We start from the raw sequence: 21,492 nt of genomic DNA, 5'->3' as shown, positions 1-21,492 counted from the left end.
GGGGACGCGTGCGCGCGCGTTCCCTGCACCCTCCACCGCTGAGAGTCACCGGCGGCTCCCCAGAGAATGAGGGGACTGCTTGTAGGGATGGGGCCAGTGGCTCTTCCACTGGCCGTCCCTTAAGCCAGGCGATTTCCGTGTCGCGTGCGCGCGCCCGTGGGGCTGCTGGACTCCGTGGGCGCTCTCCTCGCTCTAGCAGGGGGGGCTCCCGGGGGCCTTTGGTGGTGTCGGTACGGGACCAGAGGGGGGGGGTGATGCCTGGAGGCGGGGGTCAGCGAGTTCTCCCGGTGGGGGGGCCAGTGGGGGCCGGGGCAGCGCTGTGGCTCGTGGTGCACCGCAGGAGAGAATGGGGGTTCTTAGGGTGGCTAGCGCCGGTCCCAGGCGGGGCCGGCCTGGGCGGCGTGAAGACGCGGTTGGAGCCATCCTCGTGGTTCCCGCTTCGGTCGACGCGGCCGTTCTCCCAGGTGCTTCTGGCCCCGCCATGGCGCTGTTTCTACAGGCGTGTCGCAGTCTGGGCTCCGCCGCTGCGTTGCTGGGTAGCGCTACCCCATCGCCCGCAGGGGCGTCTGCTTTCATTCCCGCCGGGGGGGCTTCGGCTCCTGTGGCAGTTGTCCCTTCTTTTTCAGGTGCGGATCCGGATGGCGATCAGGACGAGGAGCCAGTCGTGGCCGACGTTTCGCCTTCCGTAGGCGGGCCTGCTGGTGAGTGGGACGCCGATACAGTTGCTATGTCGCTGGGGTCCTCTTCTTCCTCGTACGGCAGTACATCAAGTAGATCTTCTTCCTCTTCCTCGTCGTGTCAGTCTGCGGTTAGTAGCACCGCAAAGGCTAGGAAGAGGGCTATCAAGTACGCGCGGCGTGAGGCGCGGCACCAGGATAAACGGTCTCGGAAGAGTAGTAGTAGTTCCCGTCGGGAAAGGAGGAGGCGTAATTTGCCGGGTGTGGTTCGCTGCGAGTACACGGCAGTCTTGCGAGGGTTGCATGAGAGTTGCAGGAGGAAGATTAGACGGGGGGAATACGTCAACCTTTTTTACGTTGACGGAGGACACCAAGAGGGAAGGTAAGGAAGCGCTTGCGAAGGGGGGTATTGGGGCGGAGGCCTTCCGCTCGTATGACTGGTTGGCGGGTTTCTGTGTCTTCGCGGCGTGCTACTTGGAGGATCGCCCTGATGAACACATGAACGTCATCAGGTATATTCACCTCGTGCATGACATGCAGCGTCAGTCTAAGGACGATTCGTGGCTGCATTATGACAAGCAATTTCGTCAGAAGCAGGATTGCCTGCACATCATTGACTTCGGATTCAAAGATGTGGAGGTATGGCTTCGGGTCACGCGAGTGCAGGATATGAAGATGGTGACTAAGGGGGCGGCTGTGGCGCAGGCCGCGGCGGCGAGTCAGTTTCGGCCCGCGGTTGAGGCTCCGCCGCGCCGCCCTTGGACCGCGGCCCCTTTCTCCGCAGCAGGCGCCGGCGAAGGGGAAGTGTTTCGCGTTCAACAATTCCACGTGCCCCCTCGGGCAACGGTGTCGTTTTCGCCACCTTTGCTTACGATGTAACGGATCCCACCCTGCTTCCAATTGCTTCCGCGGGGGGCGACCGAGTGCCAGGGCGGCCACGGGCCCAGCCGGAAAAACAGCTGGGGGGCTTGCCGCTAGTTAGGGCGCCGACCCCGGTTCGTTTGGGGGCCATGCTAAAATGGTCGGGGTGGTACCCAAACACAGACGACGCAAAATTTCTGCGAGAGGGTTTTGCGTTGGGTTTTCGTTTATCAGTGGTGGGGGGAGGTTTTGGTTTGGGCCGCCAGGAACCTGCAGTCTGCTCGGGATTTCCCCGACGTGCTTCGGGAAAAGGTTGAGCAGGAGGTTCGCCTGGGGAGAATGGCGGGCCCCTTTGCGCTGCCGCCTGTCGAGGATTTGATTATTTCCCCGGTGGGGGTCGTGCCCAAAAAGGCTCCGGGTAAGTTCCGGGTCATTCAACATTTGTCTTATCCATCTGGGTCCTCGGTGAACGATGCAATTTCGCCGGAATATTGTTCGGTGGTGTATCAGTCCTTTGAGGATGCTTTGGACATGGTTCGGGGCTGTGGCCCCGGGGCCCTCATGGCTAAACTGGATGTTGAATCAGCTTTTCGCTTGCTCCCCTTTGCACCCGGAGTCATTTTGATTCATGGGTTTCCTGTGTCGGGGAGGAATACTTTGTAGGCAAGTTTTTTTTCCCCTCCCCACGAATGGAGAAAAGAAAAGGGGTAGAGGCGCTGATATGAAAATATTATTGATAAATACACAATATAACAATGTATATAGGCCCTCATTCCGAGTCGTTCGCTCGTTCTTTTTTTTCGCATCGCAGTGAAAATCATCTTAGAGCGCATGCGCAATGTTCGCACTGCGACTGCGCTAAGTAATTCTGCTATGAAGAAAGGATTTTTACTCACGGCTTTTTGTTCGCACCGGCGAACGTAGTGTGATTGACAGGAAATGGGTGTTACTGGGCGGAAACACGGCGTTTTATGGGCGTGTGGCTGAAAACGCTACCGTTTCCGGAAAAAACGCAGGAGTGGCCGGAGAAACGGGGGAGTGTCTGGGCGAACGCTGGGAGTGTTTGTGACGTCAAACCAGGAACGACAAGCACTGAACTGATCGCACAGGCAGAGTAAGTCTGGAGCTACTCTAAAACTGCTAAGTTTTTTTTGTTCGCAATATTGCGTAAACTTCGTTCGCACTTTTAAGATGCTAAGATACACTCCCAGTAGGCGTAGACTAAGCGTGTGTAACTCTGCTAAATTCGCCTTGCGACCGATCAACTCGGAATGAGGGCCATAGTTAATAGTTTATTTAAACAATAAAATTGTTATTATTAATATTTATATTAATACCGGCCGGTAAATACAATCCAGGAATGAATAAGATCCAGGAATGAATTTGTTTTAAATTGCTTAATTTTAAGGAAATGTATCTGATTGTATTTACCGGCCAGTATTAATATAAATATTAATAATAACAATTTTATTGTTTAAATAAACTATTAACTATATACATTGTTATATTGTGTATTTATCAATAATATTTTCATATCAGCGCCTCTACCCCTTTTCTTTTCTCCATTCGTGGGGAGGGGAAAAAAACTTTTTAGTCCTTTTTGTCTTGTTGTGGGAGGAGCATACCCACTTTGGAGGCTGCAGATATTTAAATATCAGCTGGCGCTGGGTGTTTTTTCTTTAAACATTTTTTTGTAGACAAGTGTCTGCCTATGGGGTGTTCCGTTTCGTGTGCCTTTTTCGAAAAGTTCCGCCTTTTTACATTGGTGTGTGGAGTTTTCTTGCGGAGGTAGCAGGATTGCACATTACCTGGATGATTTTTTGTGCGTGGGGCCCGCGGGTTCTCCTCGCTGTGGTTTCCTGCTGTTTTCGCTGCGTGCCTTGTTGGGGCATTTTGGCGTCCGTGTGGCCAAGGACAAGACGGAGGGGTCCCTCTCCTGTTTATCCTTTTTAGGTATCGAGATCGTTACGGTCGCGGGGGCTTGACGGCTGCCTCAGGACAAGGTTGCGAAGCTTCGGGAGTCCATTGCGCAGTGCTCGGAGCGGCGTAAGGTGATGTTGCGGGAGGCTCAATCCCTCCTAGGCCTGTTGAACTTTGCCTGTCGGGTGATTCCCATGGATCGGGTATTTGTCGGAAGTTGGAACGGTCCACGGCTGGGGTGTCCAGGCCGCACCATTTTGTCCATTTCTCGGCTGAGATTAGGCGGGACCTCGCTATGTGGGTTTCGTTTCTGGCGGATTTCAATGGTGTGCTGATCTGGATGGCCCCGCTCGTTGACAGTTTCGACCTGCAGTTGTTTACGGATGCGGCGGGCTCGTCGGGGTTCGGTTGTTACTTAGACGGGGCTTGGTGCGCGGCCTCATGGCCCGAGTCTTGGTCGCGGGAGGCCCTGACCGGCGACCTGTTGTCGCTGGAGCTTTTTCCCATCATGGTGGCCTTGGAGGTTTGGGGAGAGCGCCTTCGCGATCGCAGTATTCTCTTCCGCTGCGATAACTTAGGGGTCGTGCACGCGATTAACAACCAAAGAGCTAAGGCCCTCCGGGTGTTGTCCCGACTCGTGCTGACTTGTATGCGCAGCAATATTCTATTTAGGGCTCAACACATCCCCGGGGTTGATAATGGGATCGCCGATGCATTGTCCAGGGGGCAGTGGGATAGGTTCCGTTTGCTGGCCCCGGAGGCTGATTCGGCAGGTTTGCCCTGCCCTTCTTATGTTTGGCAGGTCATCATGGCGGATTGGAAGGGCTAGCAGAGCTGTCTTTGGCTCCGTCCACTCTCGCTGGATACCGTCGGGCCTGGAAGGAGTGGGAAGACTTTTTCTGTGACCAAGGGCCTAGAGGTACGAGGGGTCAGAGCTTGTTTCTAGACTTCGTTTGGCAACTCTTCGTAACGGGGAGATCGAGGGCCGTGGTGTCTCGATACCTCGCCGGGATATCCTTTTATTCTAAATTGAAGGGTATGCCGGATTTTACGAAGGGTTTCCTGCTGGCGAGGGCGCTTAGAGGTTGGGCGCGCTCGGCACCGGTCCCTCCTGATGGTCGGCGCCCTATTGATGCGTCCCTGCTTTCTTCCCTCTTGGTGGCGGGGGTGGCGGACTCCCGTTTTGAAGCGCTCCTGTTTCAGCTGGCTTTTTCCATTCAGGGTTTCTGAGCTGGTTGCGGCTTCTAAGAAGTCCGAGGCCATGATGCGGCGCGCGGATGTTGTCGTGGGTGGGGGGTCCGTGCTGTGCAGGCTGCGCCGCTCCTAAACTGATCAGATGGGTAGAGGTCATTGGATCTTTTTGGCACCATCGGGTGGTGAGGACTGTTGTCCGGTGGCGTTGGCTAGTCGGTATGCGGAGGTCAGGCCCTTGTCTGAGGGGTCTTGGCTGCTACTTTACGATGGGTCGCCATTGACGAAGTACCAATTTACATGGATGATGCGGCGCTGCCTGTCCAGTTTGGGCCTCTCCCCTCGGGACTTTAGTTCACATTCCTTTAGAATCGGGGCCGCCACTTCCGCAGCATCTGCAGGGCGCGCTGTGGACGAAATTAAGGCTTTGGGCCGCTGGAAGTCGGCGGCTTATAAGCGTTACATTCGGCCCGCTGTTGCGTAAGCGAGTTTGTTGCTACTAACATGTTGTTTGTTTACTGCGTTATGTGTTTCAGTTCAGTGTGTTCGTGCTGTTTTGTTTGTCTCCCCTATCCTCCCTACTCGGATGGCTAGCTACTCGCCACTGCTGGCAGTGGGGGTCTGGAATGCTTCGCAATTTTTTGCCTGAACTGACAAACTAATTTGGCTTAATTCATTCAATTCGGCTAATTGGCATCTAATTACAAGTTCCTCAGCAGGTTTTTACGTTTCACCTCCAGCCGAGTTATTCTGTGTTCCCCCCAAACCCCCCCCCCCTCCCAGCTCTAACCCCCCCCCCCCTTTTTTTTGTTATTTTGTTTTTTCCTTTTGTTTCTTTCTGTTGCTTCGATTGGCCTGAAGCTTGTTCAAGAGGAAAGTTATAGTCCTCTATTCAATTTTTTCTTTTTGGCAGATCCTCATTCTGATAGTTGGTTCCTGTTCTGGGCTGGGTTTGGTTTTATCTCCCATATTCACATTTGTTTATCTGTTTTTTTCCCTTTTAGGTGGGCGGGTGGATGTGTGTGATGTGTGGGTGATTGGCCATTCCTATGTTTATTGGGCAGCCAATTTTTTGGCTACGGAAGGGGCTCCTTGCTTTGTGGGTTCGGACGATGTGCGGTGGATAGGTATGCGTGGTATGCTTTGGCATGACCTGAAAGCAAAGCTTATGGAGCAGGTTCGGCGGTTTGGCATCCCCAAACTGTTGGTGATTCACTTAGGAGGGAACGACCTAGGTAGGAGGAAGGCAGTGAATCTTCGATTGGCCATTATTCAGGATCTGCAAGTGATTTCGGGCGCTTGGCCAGGCTGTAGGCTTATCTGGTCTTGTATGGTGCCGCGGTTGTGTTGGCGTGGAGTGGTGGATTGTCGGGCGATCGATGTGGCTCGCCGGAAGGTGAATGCCGCGGTGGCTAAGTTTGTGGTGGCCCATGGCGGTGCCGTGGTTTGGCATCAGTGGATCAAGTTTCGGTACTTCTACTTGTTTAGACCTGATGGTGTGCACTTGACAGGACAGGGACTATCTATGTTTTTGGAGGATCTGTTTTCGGTTGTTGGTTCGGTAGGTTAGGGGTATGGTGGCGGTGCGTAGTCTCTGTGGAACAGAACTTCGCTGTTGGCGGGAAAGAACGGCAAGTTAACATTTGTTGTATTAAAGAGTGGATTGGAGGTAGTTTGGTTGTTGATTTTTAGGTGCGCTCTCCTTCGCTGACTGGTTTTACATCTGCTGGACCGCCTTCACGGGTGGCAGCCTCATCACCTTCACGGGTGGGTAGTCAGGATGGAGGTTGAGCGGATACCTATTTGTTTGTTGGAAGGTTTACGTCAGTTCTTTTTTATAAGATAGTTATCTATGGGATAGGGTTGTTTAGCCGTTCTTTCTGGCCACCATACTTTAGTTTAATTATTCACAGTTAATGGTTCACTTAAATAAATAGCTAACAATTTCTGCCAAATTCAAGTCTCTGTGTCTTTATTTATTATAATTAAGTGTTAAGATGTTATAGTTTATGTTACGGACAATCCTCAGACTATATGAGGTTTAATGGGATACAACCTATGATCACTGTGCATTTGTTTGCAAATTTAACAATTGCGCTCAGAAAATAAAAAAATATAATCTTAGACAATTACAGAGTTCTACGACAAGATCATATATTAAATTCAATTTTACCAGCAAAGCTCTGAGTAGTTTATAGAAAAAATAAATCTTTGAAAAGTGTCTTAGGGGGTCATTCCGAGTTGTTGCTAGCTGCTTTCGGTCGCAGCGCAGCGATCAGGCAAAAAATTGGCACTTCTGCACATGCGTATGGGGCGCACTGCGCACGCGCGTCGTACTTTCACAAAAGCCGATGCAGTTTTATACAAGCTCTAGCGACGCTTTTCAGACGCACTGCTGGCCTCAGAGTGATTGACAGGAAGTGGGTGTTTCTGGGTGGTAACTGACCGTTTTCGGGGAGTGTGTGAAAAAACGCAGGCATGCCAGATAAAAACGCAGGAGTGGCTGGGAAAACGTAGGCGTGGCTGGCCGAACGCAGGGCGTGTTTGTGACATCAAAATAGGAACTAAATAGTCTGAAGTGATCGCAAGGAAGGAGTAGGTCTCGAGCTCCTCTGAAACTGCACAATCTTTTTCTGTAGCAGCGCTGCGATCCTTTCGTTCGCACTTCTGCTAAGCTAAGATACACTCCCAGAGGGCGGCGGCTTAGCGTTTGCACTACTGCTAAAAGCAGCTTAGCAAGTGAACAACTCGGAATGACGGCCTTAGTACCAAGTCATCTAAAAATGATCAGAGATCGAATAAATACAACCAATTGTGACTGGCTGACCAAAAAACCGCCTGGGTTTCATAAATGTGGCAAAACCAAATGTATAATGTGTAACCTGGGCCTCATTCAGAGCTGATCGTAGATGTGCTAAATTTAGTCTTCAGACATGCAGGGGGATGCCCAGCACAGGGCTAGTGCGCCCCGCATTTCAGGCCTGACCCCCGCCCCTGCACAAGTACAAAAGCATCGCACAGCGGCGATGCTTTTGTACTGGAAGAGTAGCGCCCAGCCAGCGCAGCTCCTACGCGCTGGCAGGGAGCTACTCATCGCTGGCTGGGTTGCAGCGGCTGCGTGTGACGTCCGAGCCTCCTAAACAGCAACCAAACGCCGCCTGCCCACCCAGCGACCGCCTCTGCCTGGCAATCAGTCAGGCGATCGCAGGGCTAAGACAACCGTCGGCTGTCTGGCATGCGCTGGTGCACTGCGGCGCCGGTGCATGCGCAGTTCAGACCTGATCGCTGCTGTGCGAAAACGCACAGCTGCGATCAGGTCTGAATTAGCCCCCATATGCCTAAAACAACTAATTCAATTACATTACCTAATTCTAATGAAATACATCTATTGAAGTCTTTCACTAACTGTGATTCCAGTTTTATAATATATCTACTTGCCTGTGGATTAAATTACGTAGGACGCACTACTAGAACTTTACGTGCAAGATTCATGGAACATCGCCACAATATATTAAATAAGAGTCTTACACACAGCATCCCCAGACATTTTAATCTTAAACATAACTGCGATCCTGTCAATTTTTATGTTTAGAACATATTTCACCCACATGTAGAGGTGGAGATAGATACAGTATAACAAACTGTATAGCAGAGAAGTATATTGGATGCTGAACTTTAACTCCTTACATACGGATGGATCAAACGAAACCATTGAATTAAATTCAGTGATTTGACCTACCCATTTGGGACTATAACATACCATGTTAAATAAGTTTGATCTTCCATATTGTTTGGTTAAATCCAATATATGTGGACATAATATTATTGCTATATATGTAAGTTTTTTGGTGTGGACTACTCCCATATGTCCTCTCTTTTCTTTAAATTCATATGCCAAATTAATGTTTATGTACAGCAGGATTGGTAAATAACAAACAAACACAAAGAAACATATTAATATTAGAACTCTCCTATCTCGACTATAGAATTAGATACACTAACGATCGGATGTGTATCCATGGTAACCAGAACATAGAAATATCTATAATGATTAAATAATCAAACAGCTCATTGGTTGGACATATATCATGTGATCAGCGCTGGTTTTAGATACAACGAAGAAGACACAGCGATCTGGTAACGTCACGGTCACATGATTAAGTATCACGTGATCAGACCGAAAGGCTTCAGCTCTTTTCCTTCATTATTTCTCATAGGCTATATGAGATCATGTGATCGGGAGTCGATCACATGACCATGAAATATACGCGATATAGCAGCTTTTAAAGATAAAATGTATGTATGATCTTTTGAATATATGTTTTTATATATTGTATTGTTTATTAAAACATAAGTGTAAGTGGGATTGCCTATCTGAGTATAAAAATACAATATAGAGACGGTCTGCAATATTTTAATTGTTTAGCACATGTGCAATCATTTTCATCATTAACCAGGTATAAAAAAGGCTACCTGGAAACATTCCAACATATGCTTCTGAAGAAGCTGGGTGTATATTGCCCAGCGAAACGTATTAAGCTTGCTCCTTGCTGATTTGCCAACACCAATCAAAGACCACTATCACCATCCTGGATGTTCTTTGGACTTACCATTTTCCATCTGGATTATGCCACAGCGTCGGGATAAAGTCCAAGGACTAAATCCCTCAGACTGACTGCATTGCCACTGCCAGAGACACTGGCTTAAATATCTGATGGGACACTTGCCTGTAAGACGTCTGCAGTGCATCATTGACGCAATCCCAAGCTGAATATATCCAAGTCCAGTTGATGGTAAAACAAAAGACTTACTATTACAATGGGTGGCATTCATGTAACCGGCGGTCGGGAGACCGATGGTCACATGATCTCCACCAACATCCTGCCCCCTCACTATCCCGACGGTCGGCATGCCGACCAACAAGGACTATTTCCACTCGTGGGTGTCCATGACACTCATAAAGTGGGAACAGAACCTGTGGCGACCTCAGGTCGCCACTGAGCCCTCAAGGGTCTTGCTGCACTCGCCCCTCCCCGCCGGGATCTCAGCGTCGGTATGCTGCCAGGATCCCGGCGTCGGTATGCTGACGGTCAGCCATACCACACCCACTTACAATCATACAAAGATTGTCTTATTACGTTGTTTCTTTTATATGTGGTTTAATATACCTTTTTATGTATAATAAATTTTATATAGCATAAGCGCTTGTTGACTCACCATTTTTTTCTTTGTATGATAATCAGGAGTGTGATGATTCCACTACCAGCTGCTATTGACACCGCACCATTTGTTCTAGTTTTCTATATACAAGGATCAAATAAGGTTTGAGATAAAATATGGTAAAAAAAGGGGCAGACTAAATGGGCCAAGTGGTTCTTATCTGACATCAAATTCTGTGTTTCTATAAATATGTATTGGCAAACTGTAGGTTGCAGAGCTCATCTTATGTCCGTGCATTCCGTAGTGCACCATACTGGAAGGCCTTTATTGAAATATTTATCAATAGCTCTTTCATAAATGTTCTTCATTGTGTCATGCTTGTAATATGTTATGTTGGGAAATATGTTATACATGTCCAATAATAAGGAAGAATCTGTTTGGCTGGACTTTTGTTTTTTGAGAAATGCCAACTTTTTGATTATGCTAGGAATTAGTTTTGGCAATCAAAAGTATAGTTGCACCAATCCATATTTTATAACTGGCCGAAAAACCGTATCCATTTGCTGAAGATTCAGCTCTGCGCCATAACATAGCTAATCCCTAATATTAATGATAAAGTTATGCTGGCAATATGTAAAATATAAATATTGTCTCCAGCTTTAACTCCTGAAAGTGATCATTCTGTGTCCTTCACACTAATAACGTAGGGAAATCCAGATCTCAGATTTGGCCGGCTTAATAGTAAGGATTTGGCCAAACGCGAAATATTTATTTAACAAATCTTTTCGGAAAATATACATCACACACATTTTTTGTGCGGATATGGCGGGTAATTCTGAGTTGATCGCAGCAACAAGTTTGTTAGCAATTGGGCAAAACTATGTGCACTGCAGGGGGGGCAGATGTAACATGTGCAGAGAGAGTTAGATTTGGGTGGGTTATTTTGTTTCTGTGCAGGGTGCTGCTTTATTTTTACACTGCAATCTAGATTTCAGTTTGAACACCCCCCCACCCAAATCTAACTCTCTCTGCACATGTTATATCTGCCCCCCCCCCCCCCCCCCCCCCGTAGTTCACATGGTTTTGCCCAACTGCTAACAAATTTGCTGCTGCGATCAACTCAGAATTAGGCCCATGATTAGTTATTCTGGCATATTTCATGCAGAATATTATATTTTGGCGCTCGTGGATTTCATGCACATTTATATAGCTTGTTTTATATATGTTAGACTGTGTATATGTGCAGGTAAATGCTGCTTTCTGTGTTTTTGACCGCACAAGTGAAAGAGCAACATCAGCGTTACAACTGCATCACCATCTACAGTGGAAGTTGAGCATTGTAGCCTTTTTTCCCTGTGAGGTTAGTCTCACATACCCAGGAGAATATCAGAGTTGTGTATATTTTTCCCAGGTGAGAAGGGTCTGAAATTCCTGACTGGGCCTTATACTTATCCCCACCCCCCTGTAGATAATAGTCAGGGTTGGTTGGTTGGTTGGTTGGTTGGTTGGTTGGTTGGTTGGTTGGTTGGTTTGTAGGGTGAGGGTAAAACCCATTACATTATGGTTCAGCGCCTGCTGAATTTATTCTGTGATTCTGGAGTGTCTATACTTCTACAATAAATGTAGAATGTAGGCCTTACTGTCTCAGTGATAAGTATCACTGTCTATTTTACACTTCTGCACCTACCACAGTGCTTTGTAGTGACTGCCATACTGTTGTGTAAAGAAAACATCACATCAGGGGCGGATTGGGATGGAAATCCAGCCCGGGAAATTGATGGAGGCAGCCCGAATGGGGGCGGGGTCTGTTGAGGGGGTGGGGTCTGTAAAAGGGGGCGAGATCCCTCCTTATAGGGCCTGATTCTTAATCAGAAGGTTTTCACATGGTTCGGTTAAGATACCAGCGTTCGGCATCCCACCTTTCGGAAATGGAGATGCCGGAATGCCGACACGAATTCGACTGCCAATGCCGGCATCAATTGAAATGCTGGCGCCGGGATGCCGAACAACGGAATCCCGATCGAGCCGGCGAACTTCACTACTGTAAGCCGCGGATGGGGGGACTTAGGTATATGCTGTGGGGGAGAGTTAGGCTGTGGAGGGTGGTAGGGTTAGGGTTAGGCTGTGGGGGTGGTAGGGTTAGGGTTAGGCTGTGGGTAGGGGGAAATTAGGGTTAGGCACCCCCAGGGAGGGTTAGGTTTAGGCTGTGGGGAGGGGGGTTAGGTACAACTGGGGACAAATTCTACAGTCTCCAGAGTGCCGCCTTCCGAGAGTTTTGTTATATATATATATAGATATATATAATCCAGGGGCAAATGTAGGATATGTGTGTGGGAGGGGGGAGTCTAGATATGTGACATACCTGTGTGTGTCTTTATGTATAGATAGATACTGTAAATAGATGTGTGTGTGTGTGTGTGTGTGTGTGTGTGTGTGTGTGTATATATATATATATATATATATATATATAAAATGCACACATCTTTGTACAGTAAGCTCCCAACATGTCCATGTCCCTGGTTACCTTTTTCTTTTTTTCAGTGGCCCCTGCCATAATGCCATATGGCTACATCCAGCAATACACTTTTCCCAGCACTTCTCTCAGCGCAGAGCAATAGACATCAGCTACTTCTGCGCTCAGTGCTAGTTAGCATTCAGTACAGCAGGCTAGATGATCAAGCGGTACTCTGTTGGAGCCGCCGGAGGAGACAGTCGCCCCGCACGCTGCTTCCGGTGCTGTCATATATGGACGCCGCAAGAGGCAGAGCTTCTGTGCTAGCTGTCTAGCAGGGATTCTCATTACTCAGAACTCCCCCCTCCCCTGCGTGCGCTACTGGCACTTCCCTGCCTGCGGCTCACCCCTCCTTTCCTACAGTCAGCGCGGCCAGACTCTGAGCTTTTCCGCTGGCTGTGGGGCGGTCGCCGCAGCCGGGTCTAGGACACATTAGAAGCGGTGAGACTGGGGACACCATGCCTGTCAGGGGAGAGGGAGGGAGGTAGTGCGCCGGGCAGCACATCGGAGTTTCATTGAGCATGCGCAGAAGATTTCACCTAACGCTGACTGACTGATCAGAGGCGAGCTCGTATCGCGGCAGCCGGCCCAGTGAGTGAAAGAGACCGGCCATTGAGGGGACAATTGGACCGGCCTAGGGGGATCTGGCATGGTGTCCCGGCGGACCAATCCGCCCCTGCATCACATACACCTCCTTATAATGCAGAAAGCATCAGTGACTGCCATTTAATGCAGAGAACATCATGGTGATAGTCATATAATGCAGAGAACATCACAGGGATCGCCATATAATGCAGAGGGCATTTGTCATCACGATATAATGCAGAGGGCATTATTCACCACCATATAATGCAGAGAGCATAAATGACTGCCATATAATACAGAAAGAATCAGTGACTATTATATAATGCAGACAACATCAGTAACTGCCAATATCAATAGCCTCCACAGAATATAAAGAGCATCATTGACCATAATACAAAGCACATCAGTGATCGCTATATAGTACAAGGAGCATTAGTGACTGCTGTGTAATACAGAGCACATCATTGATTGCTGTATAGTACAGGGAGCCTCAGTTACTACCATATAATAAAGTATATAGCACACATCAGTCATCACTATATAGTACAGGGAGCATCAGTTACTGCCAAATAATACACAGCATATCAGTGACTGCCATATAATAGAGGGAGCATCAGTGACTGCCATATTATACACAACACATCAGTGACTGACATATAATACAGATAAGGTTTACAGTTTTATTTTCATCTATATGTAATAAAAATTAGAAAAACTGTTAGCAGAACTCTGAATTAGAGATGAAAACCTGTAAATCTGCTGTAATAAAAAGTAAAGGTTATATTCATAGTGCAGAGCGGAATGTATACATACCCCCTCCCCATGGTAATAATAGTTCAGTACAGAACAATTAACTTTATTTTTATACAGTTTTGTGAAATTACATTTTGCTTTTTAAATGAACGGAATGCTTGCTGAATCTGTCTTCCCTATCTAATGCAGAAAATATAACTGGTACAAAGATGGGATATCACCTAAAGAAATTATGGAGGCACACAATAATAAATAATTAAAAAGATTACTCCTGAAATTGTTGTAGGGTTCTATTTGCAATTTTGTTGGAATGATTATGTTAATTCCTGAAGACGTTAATATACATATTGCTTGATTACAAATTGATTGCGAACTGCTTGTGCCCTCATATGCTGTATCATACATTATCTTGTGTTTTTTCCTTTTGCAGTTTTCCACTTAGTAAATTAAACAGTAGCAGCACTGGAAATCTGGATAAAGTCGGCATGTCAATCCCAGAATCTGAAAATGTCCGGATAGAAGCCGTGAGATACACTCCCTCTCCTCTTACTAGCACCTTCCGACAACGGCCGTACAGCATGATAAGTCCAGACCTGGTGCAAGTCAGTACTCTTCCAATAGCTTTATCAGCAGATACAAATGTTAACCTATCATTAATCATTTCTTATCTATATTAGAGATGTGCAGCTCGTTTCTCCAGAAACCAGAATCCACCCAAATTTTGGTGATCCGATCCAAAACCTGGTCCGGATTTCCCGAGGAAATCCGATCCAAACCAAGTCCCAGTTAGGATATTCCCATGGTTCAGAATTTGGATTTGAATCCAAATTTAGGGTTTTAGATTGCTAAAAAATATATGATTTAAGTTTTTATCGATTTTTATCAATGAGGAACGATTTTTTTTAAGCAGTTTTCAACTGAACCAAAAACTGAATCCGAACCAAAATACTTGAGGGTGGTTTTGCCAAAACCAAAACACGATGAGGAATTAGAACCAAAACCAAAACATGGGGGCCATGCACATCTCTAATCTACATAGATAAGTTAGCTCAATGGTCCCTAAAGGGGTTATTCATTTGGTGTTGGGGTTGTAGAAAGAAGCCATAGAGGGTGGGTCTGTTTCAGCAGCTAGGACAGGGACTGTGTAGAAAATTTGGCTTCTGACTGGTTGTACTGTCCAATCCGGAACCATGCTCAGCTATGACAGAATTTTGACATTCAAAATAATGGTGTAATAATTACAAACTATTTAATTGATCATTATGATGTTTTCTGTTGTCCCTGCTGTACTAATGTAGAAAGTAATAAAGTCATGCACATCTTTTGTTTTTCAGCTAGCAAATGAATTTGGGAGCCCGGCGTCCTCTCCTTCCAGGTAAGAGGTGATTAGCTATGAACAATATAAAGACAGAAGGAGCATTGAGCAAATATACAGTATGACATTACAAAACACTATTCACCAGCACAGTTTGGTGTAGTAAATAATATTTTGTAACAGAAAAAGATATATAAAGGACACAGGACTAATCTTTGGGGTACATAGTATACCATCTTGAGTCTGATTGGTAATAGAGCGCTATATAAATAAAATTATTATTATTTCTGTTAAAACCTCACACTCCACATGCTCGCTGTGCTGTGTAGAACATTGTGCTTGGTGTAATGGTACATGCTAGGGAATGCCAGAGAACTAATTTACTAAGGGAGTAATTCCAAGTTGATCGCAGCAGGATTTTTTTTTAGCAATTGGGCAAAACCATGTGCACTGCAGGGGAGGCAGATATAACATGTGCAGAGAGAGTTAGATTTGGGTGGGGTGTGTTCAATCTGCAATCTAATTTGCAGTGTAAAAATAAAGCAGCCCGTATTTACCCTGCACAGAAACAAAATAACCCACCCAAATCTAACTCCTTCTGCACATGTTATATCTGCCTCCCCTGCAGTGCACATGGTTTTGCCCAATTGCTAAAAAAAATCCTGCTGCGATCAACTTGGAATTACCCCCTAAGGACCTCATTCAGAGTTGATTGCATCAGCAAATTTGTTAGCAGTTGGGCAAAACCATGTGCAATGCAGGTGGGGGCAGATATAACGTGCAGAGAGAGTTAGATTTGGGTGGGGTGTGTTCAAACTGAAATCTAAATTGCAGTGTAAAAATAAAGCAGCCAGTATTTACCCTGCACAGAAACACCCCACCCAAATCTAACTCTCTCTGCAAATGTTATATCTGCTACACCTGCAGTGCACATGGGCCCTCATTCCGAGTTGATCGCTAACTGTCGTTGTTCGCTGCGTAGCGATCATTTAAAAGAATGGCAAAACTGTGGATGCGTATACACCGCAATGCGAACGCGCGGCTTACGGGTAAAAACAGCATTGTGGTTTTGCACAGGTTCTAGCGGCGCTTTCAGTCGCACTGGCGAACGCAGGGAGATTGACAGGAAATGGGAGTTTCTGGGTGTAAACTGACCGTTTTCTGGGAGTGTTTGGAAAAACGCAGGCGTGGCCGGACGTTTGCTGGGCGGGTATCTGACGTCATTACCGTGTCATTCGTCGCAGCAATCATCGCACAGAATAAGTAACTACAGGGCTGGTCTTGTTTTGCACAAAATGTGTTTGCAGCCGCTCTGCTGCACAGGCGTTCGCACTCCTGCAAAGCGAAAATACACTCCCCCGTGGGCGGCGACCATGCGTTTGCATGGCTGCTAAAAGTAGCTAGCGAGTGATCAACTCGGAATGAGGGCCATGGTTTTGCCCAACTGCTAACAAATTTGCTGCTGCGATCAACTCTGAATTACCCCCTTAGGTTTAAATGTGTTGCATATAAACATTCTGAGCCTTGCAAAAATATCCTTCACTCACGTCACTGAATAACAAATCCTACACTGATAATTTGTCTTCTGAATTCATTTTATTTAAAAGCATTGAAACTCAAAATAAAAAAATGTTGTGCAGCATTGGCTTATTTTTACAAAAATATCTGAAAAAAACCCCAAAATACTGAAATATGCCTGTTTGCATAGGTCATTCCTGTGTTGTGGAAGTTTTACACTGATGAAAAATCATTTCCAAACAAGGAGTCAGTTACCCCCAGTGAATCACTGAAGTAAGCGCCAAATTCTGGATGTAGGCCAAACAGCTAAGGTACCATTGTTCTGGCTGGAAATGTGGAAGACAGCTGTGAAAATGAAAACTGCAGAGCATCGCAGAGACGTCAGAGAGAAAATAATGCAAATGCATACATTAGGAAAAGGGCACAAAGTAATATGTAAGTTGTCCCAATGGGCACTGGTTTTTCTATTATTGGGAGGTGGAAGCAAGAAGGAGACTTGTGAGATAAGCCGCAGAAAGACGATCAGTCACTTTGAAGAAGCTGTGGGGTTCAGTAACTCAGCCTGGAAGGTACACCGTTTAATCATATCAAGAACTCCATGTACAGTAATAGTGGCCTGCATGGGTGCATTGCACTAAAACAGCCATTACTCAAAAAGAACCATCTAAATGCATGTGTGGAGTTGCCAAAATCTGTGAGGGTAACCCCATTGTGATGTGGGAAAACCTTTTATGGTCAGATGGGACAGAAGATAGACATTTTTGCTAAAGTTCAAAAAATGTAATGCAGATCTGACATTGAACACCCCTTTACCACTTGCCTGGGTAGGTCGCATCAGATGCGACCACACCAGGCTGGGCTTTCCCAGACATGGTCGCATTTGATGCAACCAGTCAAAGACACCCACTGTGCAGCTGCTTGAAGTTAAGCTTCCAGCAGCTGCCACTCTCAGAGGGACCTCCTGGTTCTCTCCCCCAGGACCTGCCCTGCTGCCGATCACTAGTGATCGGGTAACCCGGCAGCACCCACCACCATCCACCCTGCGGCTATAGAGAGGTGCAGCTCATGAGAAAATGTAAAGTCGTGACGTTGTTCCGAACAAAGGTGGACCAATATACAGTATTGGCCATCAATGTTTAAACCAATGTTTATAAAAGTGTTTACATTTTATTTATTTAGTTGAAATAAAATCGTTTTGGATGAGTTTTAAATAAATGTTCTTAACCTAATTCAATAAAAAAAAAATGACAATTTCTGGGCGGTTTTTGGAAAAAAAATTAGCCACTTAAGTGGTTAATAAACATCACACCTACGATAAAGTATGATGGTTGTAGTATTATGTTGTGGAGCTGCTTTTCATCAGCAGAGACTTGGACATCTTGCTAGTACAGAGAGAAGAATGGATGGTACGATAACATACTGCAAGAGAAATAGTTTTCAGTATGCTGAAGGCTGGCTGCAAGTTCAACCTTCCGTATGACAATAATCCCAAGCACAAGTGGCTCATGGACAAAATATATGTGTCCAACAATGATCAAATCAAGGTATCTCTCACTCTATTTGAAAATCAGTATGTAGAAGCCTCATCTGACTAATCTGAACAACCTGGAGCAAGTCTGCCGAGAAAATCTGGCTAATTGTGCAAGGTAGAACATACTTACTCTACAAAGCACGGGGATTAAATATTTTTGTAAACAGCATATTTCAGTATTTTTCCCTTAAGATGTTTTTATAGCATAGAACAATGATAACGTCACATAAAAAAAAAACTGAATTTCAGTGCTGTGAAACAAATATAAAATATAAAAATGTCAGTGTAGGATCTGTTATTTACTAAATGAGAGGACTAGCTAATGGGTATAGGATATTAGTAGACAACTTTTCCCCAGCTTCACGAATGTTGGTCAAGCTGCAACATTTTGAATTAACCATTTGGCTCCTACAGTATGTGTTTTCCGGTACCATTTCGTTCCACTTGAAATCTTTAACTTGAAACTGTAATTATGCTGGAGCTCAGACTCCATATGCACCTACTGTAGATTACAGGATTTATATAATAGTCTCAATGTATTTGCAACCGGCAATAGAGCAGAGGGTGGCCTTAATGAATCCAATACATTTTTCATTCTTCCTATGGTTTAATTGAAATGGGATTTGTAATTATAGTGCATTACCTTTCATATAATAAGCATGTATAAAAGTGCCACCTGTCAGCACATGAAGCACTTGCTTATATAGATACAAATATACTCTGATTATTTTTTATTCCATTACAATGCTTTCATTTTACATTTCTATTTTTATTTTTTTCAAGAAACAACCCTTTTGCCCACGTTAAGCTGAAGCGGACAATTACTAACGATCGTTCTGCTCCTGTCATTCAGTGACCTTGTGAGGTCCTTCCAGAAGAAGCTGCGTCAAGAACAGTCTACAGAGGGAAAAAAATGTCCTCACGATGTCACATTTTCTTCTTGGAATCAAAAGAACTAACATAATAAACTGGTCTCTTTGTAAACCAGCAACTTTAAATCATTAACCCTGGATGTATTCTGTTTACAGTAGTCATGAGGACCTTCCCTGCAGCGTGTATGCTGACTTGTCAGATTCATGGTAGCACCTATTTGTGTGGATAAACGCAATCAGCTATAGTCTCCTGATGCACTTTTCTGATTACAGTATTCATGAAATGACCTCAACAGTATTATACAAAAAGGTGACTTTCTCCGGTCACATGTAAAGTGATGGAGAGCACATTCTTAAGATTACTTTTAGAATAGACGTAGCAACATTGCTTAGAAATGTGGTATTAAATGAGCAGTAATTTGAGACGGAACACAGATACAGTATTAGGGGTAGATTCAATCAAGCTGTGTGCTGTAATCTCCCTATAAAGAATAACTTTGAAAACACGAACCGCATTAGGGATGAAAGCAATGCAATCATTCAAATGTAGCCACGCTCATTGTGGCTACATCATGCGGCGATCACCCCACCGCGTGCACATCTAAGACGCACACGAGCCCCACCCATATGAATGGAAGCAGCATATCCTGCAGCTCAGCACCGCAAGGCGTGGGTGCGCCTAGCCGCACCGAGAGTGCTCGTTTAGCGCAGATGTAGCCACGATTAGCATGGCTACATCTGTACATAAAATAATAAACAAATAACAGAACCACCCACGAAACAGAAAAATGCAAGGTTAGATTAGTACTGTAGGGACTTCAGGGTCACGTATTTATTTGTGGAAGAACAAGTATTATTAATGACACCTGGCACCCTAAGTACAAAATAATTTGTTAGACATAAAAAAAATTCTATCTAGCTTGATATATGTGTTTTAGCATAATAATATTTCTCTGAAGTAAACAGGGCTGTGTATTTGCTAAATATTGTATATAATTTTGTTTTTTTGTAGCATTCTGCAGCGATGCAAAAGGTGAAAAGATATTATTGAAGGAGATGTTCTTTATATCCAGGGAATGTAAAGGGACGTTGTGTGGATAAAAGTATTAAGAAAGTATGGAAGAGAAAGTATTTTGGAAGCAATAGTAAAGATATACCACTGTAACAATTGGTAAACGAGGCTGGATTATAATTAGGCATTGGTGACAGGAGGTGCTGATGGGACAGCAGCGCTCCCACTATAATTGCCCTATCCTTTAGGCCTGTCACTGTGAACATAGGGCTGAATCCGATAAGTCTGGGGGAAGAAATTTGTGGCACTCCAGCTACCGTGGACTACACATCCCAGCATTTCCTGTTACAGGACTGCTGTTAGGACATACTTTAACTGTGGCAGGTAATGCTGGGATATGCAGTTCCACATTACCTGTAGTGCCACTTGTTGCCTACGTTAATGTTCCCACAACTTCTGTGACATTTACTTAAACTCTGTCTCTTTTGGGGAGAGTTCAATTATGTACAGTATCCACTGAAACGGGTTCCGGCTGGCACTCACATTAACTCACGGCTAAATTCTGCTGGCAGCCTATGGAGATGCAAGCAGAAATATGTCACTGTAACTGGTCGGGAAATGCACTGCCGGTTCAAGCCTTAAGTTGTTTATGGCATAATCACACAACCTGTGTTCTACATCTCGGCATGCCCTAGTGTAAAGGTGCATACACACAGTGCGATGTTTGCTTACAATTTTGAATATATAGTCAAAATCGTTAAAAAATTTTTAGCACATAATGCAGCGTGTGTATACAGCTTGCTATACAGATGCGCTGTCCCACGGAGTCGGTATCGCTAGAAAAAAATAGACTATGCAGGCAAAGCAATTTTGACTATCTTGGGTACAATCTAGTTTCTAATCAAAATTGTATATAGTCAAAATCGCAAGTAAATAAAGTAAAAATTGGTGGTTCTGGGCTCCAGGGAGTTCAAGGGAAATCTCACCGTGTGCATGCACCTTTACAGTGACTTTTCATTCTGAAACTGAAGGACAACAACATCTGGAAATACACAGGTTGCATACTTTGGATTTGTAGACACCCAGAAACAGCACTTAGGGTTCATCCGCTTCAGTTTAGTAGATTTGTGTTGCACATGGAAATTAATCTGTACAATAGTTAAATAGAGGTCCGATCATTTCACTACAAAACCAATTGTGCTGCCAGCATTGATCTTGAACATTGATATATGTGGCTCGGTGGCTGCAACCAGTGGTGCCAAGGGGGGTAAGAGTACTCTTTACCCAGGCCCGGACCCATCGGAGAGGGCCGGATGGGGCCGAGGTCTCGCTGCCCTCCCTCTTCCTTGTTGCTGTAAGCAGCACGTTGGGTGGGGAGAGAGGACTGGACGTCATTGCAGCAGCCTCTCTCCCAGCACATGCTGGCGTGTGCTGGGAGAGAGGCAGCTCAGGGGCGACCAGTCCTCTCTCCCTTTAGCCCGTCGCCCTTCGGTTCTGACACAGGCGCCCCCCCCCGTGCGGCGCGTGTCCATTTTGCGGCCGCACATAAATGATTCTTTTACTATTTTCAATACAGCTATGTGGT

At 45.7% G+C, this 21,492-nt stretch overlaps 1 protein-coding gene across 3 annotated transcripts in view; it reads left to right on the top strand.

Annotated features, from left to right (window-relative positions):
• Nucleotides 1-19,140, top strand: part of LOC134966223 (brain-specific angiogenesis inhibitor 1-associated protein 2-like) — a 388,782-nt gene extending 369,642 nt beyond the window's left edge. For all 3 annotated transcript variants that reach the window (XM_063942788.1, XM_063942789.1, XM_063942790.1), the window contains 3 exons: nucleotides 14,090-14,261; nucleotides 14,994-15,034; nucleotides 18,807-19,140. In XM_063942788.1, coding sequence (XP_063798858.1) covers nucleotides 14,090-14,261; nucleotides 14,994-15,034; nucleotides 18,807-18,879 — 286 coding nt within the window. In that variant the 3' untranslated portion in view covers nucleotides 18,880-19,140. The remainder of the gene's footprint in view (nucleotides 1-14,089; nucleotides 14,262-14,993; nucleotides 15,035-18,806) is intronic.
• Nucleotides 19,141-21,492: the final 2,352 nt, after the last annotated feature.

This window comes from Pseudophryne corroboree, chromosome 10 (assembly GCF_028390025.1).
Source record: "Pseudophryne corroboree isolate aPseCor3 chromosome 10, aPseCor3.hap2, whole genome shotgun sequence".
In the NCBI taxonomy this organism is placed as follows: Eukaryota; Metazoa; Chordata; class Amphibia; order Anura; family Myobatrachidae; genus Pseudophryne; species Pseudophryne corroboree.
The sequence above is the reverse complement of the archived record's forward strand: the minus strand, read 5'-3'. Positions and strand labels throughout refer to the sequence as shown.